Source organism: Brachionichthys hirsutus, chromosome 16, assembly GCF_040956055.1.
Source record: "Brachionichthys hirsutus isolate HB-005 chromosome 16, CSIRO-AGI_Bhir_v1, whole genome shotgun sequence".
In the NCBI taxonomy this organism is placed as follows: Eukaryota; Metazoa; Chordata; class Actinopteri; order Lophiiformes; family Brachionichthyidae; genus Brachionichthys; species Brachionichthys hirsutus.
The window spans coordinates 780,690-785,706 of NC_090912.1; the positions used below are offsets into that span (position 1 = coordinate 780,690).

The following is a 5,017-nucleotide window of genomic DNA, read 5'->3' on the forward strand; positions in this document are numbered from 1 at the left end:
TGACCTCGAGTCTCTGGTGAGCAAAGTCGCGGCCGCGCGGCGAACGCGCCGCGGTCGGCGTGGTGGTGATGTCACTTCCTGCACCCTCAGCTTCCCCTTCCTGAGGAGATCCACTGGACGCCGGGCGACAGCAAGCTGCACGACATGTCGGCGGAGGAGGTAGCCAATCAGCTGGTGGCGTTCGACTGGGAGCTCTTCAGCTGCGTGCACGAGGTCGGTGAAGCGAAACCACGCTAACGCTAATGCCGCGCGGCTCGTCATCTTCTTCGCTGGCGCCTTCTGCAGGTGGAGTTCGTGTGTTACGTCTTTCACGGGGAGCAGGCCCGCTGGCGCCCCCTAAACCTGGAGCTGGTCCTGCAGCGCTGCAGCGAGGTGCAGCATTGGGTCGCCACGGAGATCCTGCAGTGCCAGTCGCTGCCGAAGAGGATCCAGCTGCTCCGCAAGTTCATCAAGATCGCGGCGCTGTGAGTCGCCGTCGTTTGCACCAGCATCGGTTTGGCGTGTGCGATGATGTCATCGCTTGGCGTGCGCTGCGTGTGCGATGACGTCATCGCTTGGCGTGTGCTTGGCGTGTGTTTCAGCTGCAAGCAGCAGCAGGACCTGCTGTCCTTCCTCGCCGTCGTTCTGGGCTTGGACAACCCCGCTGTCAACAGGCTGCGACTCACCTGGGAGGTCGGCCGCTCACCTGTTTCTGTTACATAAACAAAGAAGTTATGAATCTATACATGTTCCCTGGCCCTTAAGGCTTCACTGCCGCTTTAACCCCGGCTGACGGCTTCGTCCAATGACATTCCTGTAAACCGATGACATCACTGGGGTGAACTGTTTGTGTTCAGGGTCTCCCCGGGAAGTTCAGGAAGCAGTTTCAGCAGTTTGAAAACATCGCGGTGAGTTAAAGATGCATTTCCTGTTTTCATCATCATCATCATCATCATCATCATCATCATCATCACCGTCCCTACTTCCACCAAGGCAGCTTCCTCGCTATCATTAACTGTCCCCTGATTGGCTGACCCCTGGACCATAAAACCCCGCCCCAAATGTCCGGTGAAGTTCTGCTGAATGTTGACGTGTCCCTTTGGTGGACTTAGGACCCCTCCAGGAACCACAAGTCCTACAGAGACCTGATCACCAGCCTGAGACCTCCGCTGATCCCCTTCACACCTCTGCTGCTCAAAGGTGAGTGTGGACTCCAGCTAACGTGCTAACGTGCTAACGCTTCGCTCTGATCCGTCCAGCCCCCCGGCTCCCCTCGGGACGGCGTCCCTCAAAGTCTCAACTTGAAATGGGTCAGAAGCCCAAAATAAATCGGTCCGTGATTGGACGTTAAAGTCAGGACTAGAAACTCGACTGTGATTGGCTGAAACTGGATCGATGTGAAGCTGCTGTACACACATTAGCACGTTAGCGTCGTCTTCCTAATTAGCACTTCTGGCTAATCGGCTCCATGCGACACACACTCTTCATCTTCATCTTCATCATCGCGCTTTCCTCTTTGAGTGAGTGTGTGTGTGCAGCCATAATCTGTCAGTTTCCATGGCAACACGAGTGAATTTGTGAATTTACATCTACTGCCCCCCTGTGGTAGAAAGAAAACTGCGCCGAAGTCGAGGTGAAACGGTTGAGTAAAGGGCGGAGCTTAGGCTGGGAAATCATTGAGAGTGGATCAATAAAGTGACGTTCGTTCTTCCCGTCAGATCTGACGTTTCTTCACGAGAGCTGCAAAACGTTTCACGGCGAACTCGTCAACTTCGAGAAAATGGTGAGCGGAACGGAAAGTCTCGCATTCTGAAGGAATCTTAGACGGAAATGATTTCAGGCAAAGGGCGTCACGCACTCTTCCTCTTCCTCTTCCTCTTCCCCTTCCCCTTCCTCTTCCTGCAGCATAAAGTGGCAGAGATGGTGAGGATCATCAGACGCTACAGGAGCAGCCAGCTAGGTGACGCACACTCAAACATGATGTCGTCGTTCACCTGTGGTTCACCTGTCCGCCGTAGAAACTGACCTGTGTTCTGATTGGTCGAGGCTTAACCAATGCCAAAAGTGTTAAAGATAAAAGTATAAAATTAATGTAAGACAACGGAAGAGCAACCACTGCTTGATTAAAGTCGGTTTTAAAATAGTTCTCTATGTTTAGACATGAATGGGTTTATTGATTTATTGATTTATTGATTCATAGCTCTGCTTTTATTGTGGAGGAAGTGGCGACTTCCTGAGCGGCACCGCTGATCTTTGTCGCCCTCTGGTGGCGTCGTTTCAATGCGCTAATAGAAGTACAAAGAGTACCTCTGACATCAGTGTGTCTTCCTTCTTGTCTCACCTGGTAGCCATGGATACGGAGACGTCCCCCTCCCACCTGCAGACGAAGGCCTACGTTCGCCAGTTACAGGTGATCGACAACCAGAACCTGCTGTTTGACATGTCCTGTAAACTGGAGCCCAAAGACTCATAAAGAGGGGGGAGGACGAGGAGGGCACGCTGGAACTCCTCCTCCTCTTCCTCCCACGTCCCTCCATCACTGCCATGGCAACCACAAACACACACAGAGCGAGCGGACGCTTCGTCTTCGTTCTGGACGGTGGACCCGTGTGGACCGGCCGGTTAACGAGGCGCGTTGGACCCTTCTGAAGCCACGCCCCTCAACGCTAGAATAATAAGGAAACAAGCCAGCAGGGCGGAGCTTCGCTCTGCGGTCACATGGTCAATGTAAAAAGAATGAATAATTAAGGATCCTACATTTTTAAAGATTATTTTTACCTCACAAATATAAAATAGTATAAGCAGTAATTTCTATTTTTTCAATCAATTGATTTTTATTTAAGCCAGGTCCGAAGAATCTGTGATGTCATTGGGCTCGCCTCCACTGGCAACCGACCAATCAGAGCAGCCCCTGAACCACCTGACTCGAAAACTGGACTCTCCTCGAAACAAGAATATTGACCCAACTATTCCAGACTCATAGAAAGTTTGATATGTGATTGATTAGTTTGTAGCCTGAATGTTGCTAAGCTAGCCGGTTTCCTGCAGGTTTCCTGTTTACGAAGGCGGCGGCTGCCATTGGCTCATTTCAAATTGCACCAGCTAAGTTCCAAACGCGGCTGGATGTTTGTTTTTAATACTTGGGTCGATACTTGGTGACGATAATTCTTTAGAGAGGAGGATTGTGGGTAATTACAGGTTGCAGCAACCAGCTGAGGGTTAATGCAACGATCAGAAACGCTGACAGTAATCACGGTCGCTGTGACGACCCCGTCGAAGGTCAATGGACAAAAACAACAACAATTCTATCAAGGACAAACGGCAGCGTGTTCTCCCACGGACAGTAAACTACGCATTTGTGGGTGGAGCTAAGTCAGAAACGTGTCGTCGGGCCACCTGGTGGGACACGGACTGTCCGTCAGCGCTGACCTCGGATCAGCTGCGATGTGTTCACGGACTGCATCTGTGATGGACCTCAGGACGTTGCTCGTGGTGCATTCAAGGACTCACATCAAAGGATGGGGCGGTGGTCACACGTCCTTTCAAAGGACCATTTGTGTACCGTCGAGCCGCTTCCCGCCACGCCGCCAAATGACGTTTTCTTTTGCATTGAAACCGTTGCCATGGATTCTCTGACAACAAACAATTAGTTAATTATGATGTCATCGACCTGCGCCGAGGCTTTCTCGTCATCAGCGGTTTTAATTATTAAATGTTTGACTTTTGGAAAAGAGAAACTCTCTCAGGATTGGTGGTGAAAATGGCGGTGGCGTGGCGCGAAATGGTCGAGGTGTACGTGGGCGGGGGCGTGACCGCTCAGCAGCCAATCGGCTGCGCTTACAGAATGACATCACACCAGAAACGCAAAAACACGCAAAGGAGTTTGGGTTCCAGCTGCTGAACGGCCAATCAGCTTTCAGGAAGGAACGGATCCAGACTGAAAGATCTGCTCTCCCATTGGCTGGGACCGAGGCGTCAACCGAGTGACAGGAAGTGAAGCTGATTGGTCGACGTATTGAAGCACTTTTACCAAACCTCAGGGCTCAGAGAGGTTTAGTTTTCTCTTCCTCTAGTTTGGATCGATCGATTCTGTGTTTGTAACCCGATCAGGAATATTTAGAGTGAAATACTTTCTGCTGCGGTGGCCCCCCCCCCCCCCCCCCCCCCCGACTTCAGTCCACACCAGAACCAGACCCGTGCTTTCGGGTGGCTTCTTAAGTTTGTAGAACCCGGCTTCCGTTGCTTTTCGGTTTGAGCTGATTGGCTGTTGGAGGTGTGACATCATCGTTCTCCACCTGCACCGAAGGCGCTCTCAGGACCACTTCCTGGGTTTTGGGCCTGGTATTATGAATCCCAGCGCAGTCGTGGGCGGTAACTTCAACAACTCTCACTGTTAAAAGCAAGCTAACCACGCCTCCCAGTTTTTGAACCAATCGCAGCCGCGGTCTGTAACTGGGCGTCGGCGACGGTGTCCCGAACTCGCCCGCCACGCTGCCCGTTTGAGAACAAAACCAACTGTACATAGCCCAACCGTGTGAATATGAAATACTACCTGAGACTCTATTTTACGTACTTCGCGGTCTGATGTTTTTATTTGTCCGAGTGAGAGGACGTGCTGATTGGACGATGCGTTTAGGGGCTGTACAGTTTCATCGCTTCAGGTTTTTTCTGTTTTCCGGCGGAAGCTTTGGAGCATTTCTTCTTTTGGTGTTGTTTTTTTTTTGTACAGAAGTAGTTTACATCGATATCAGTCCTTATTTCAGTGAACGTCAGGCAACGTGATTGGAGCACAGGCGTTGAGGTAGGCGGGGCCTGGAGGGGCACGCCTCATTAACAACAATTTAGAAAAACGGAAAAGATTTAAAACCGATTTCATAAAGAAAGCCGAGCGACTGTTGGAGGGAAAAGCAGAATTCTATTTTTAGGCGCTGTCAAAAATTGAGCTATTAATTTACATTATTGGTGATAATTTAATGTTTTTAGAGAATAACATTTCTTCCGTTTAAAGTTTATGCTGAAATGTTGCGTTGTCTTGCGA

General features: G+C 50.6%; 1 protein-coding gene across 1 annotated transcript in view; it reads left to right on the top strand.

The window, feature by feature from the left end:
* Positions 1-4,097, top strand: part of rapgefl1 (Rap guanine nucleotide exchange factor (GEF)-like 1) — a 9,376-nt gene extending 5,279 nt beyond the window's left edge. The window contains exons 8-16 of the mRNA XM_068750029.1: positions 1-16; positions 91-213; positions 286-464; positions 582-672; positions 837-887; positions 1,092-1,179; positions 1,698-1,762; positions 1,885-1,939; positions 2,328-4,097. The exon at positions 1-16 is cut by the window's left edge and continues 82 nt beyond it. Of these exons, the coding sequence (XP_068606130.1) occupies positions 1-16; positions 91-213; positions 286-464; positions 582-672; positions 837-887; positions 1,092-1,179; positions 1,698-1,762; positions 1,885-1,939; positions 2,328-2,452 (793 nt within the window). The 3' untranslated portion in view covers positions 2,453-4,097. The remainder of the gene's footprint in view (positions 17-90; positions 214-285; positions 465-581; positions 673-836; positions 888-1,091; positions 1,180-1,697; positions 1,763-1,884; positions 1,940-2,327) is intronic.
* The last annotated feature ends 920 nt before the right edge of the window (positions 4,098-5,017 follow it).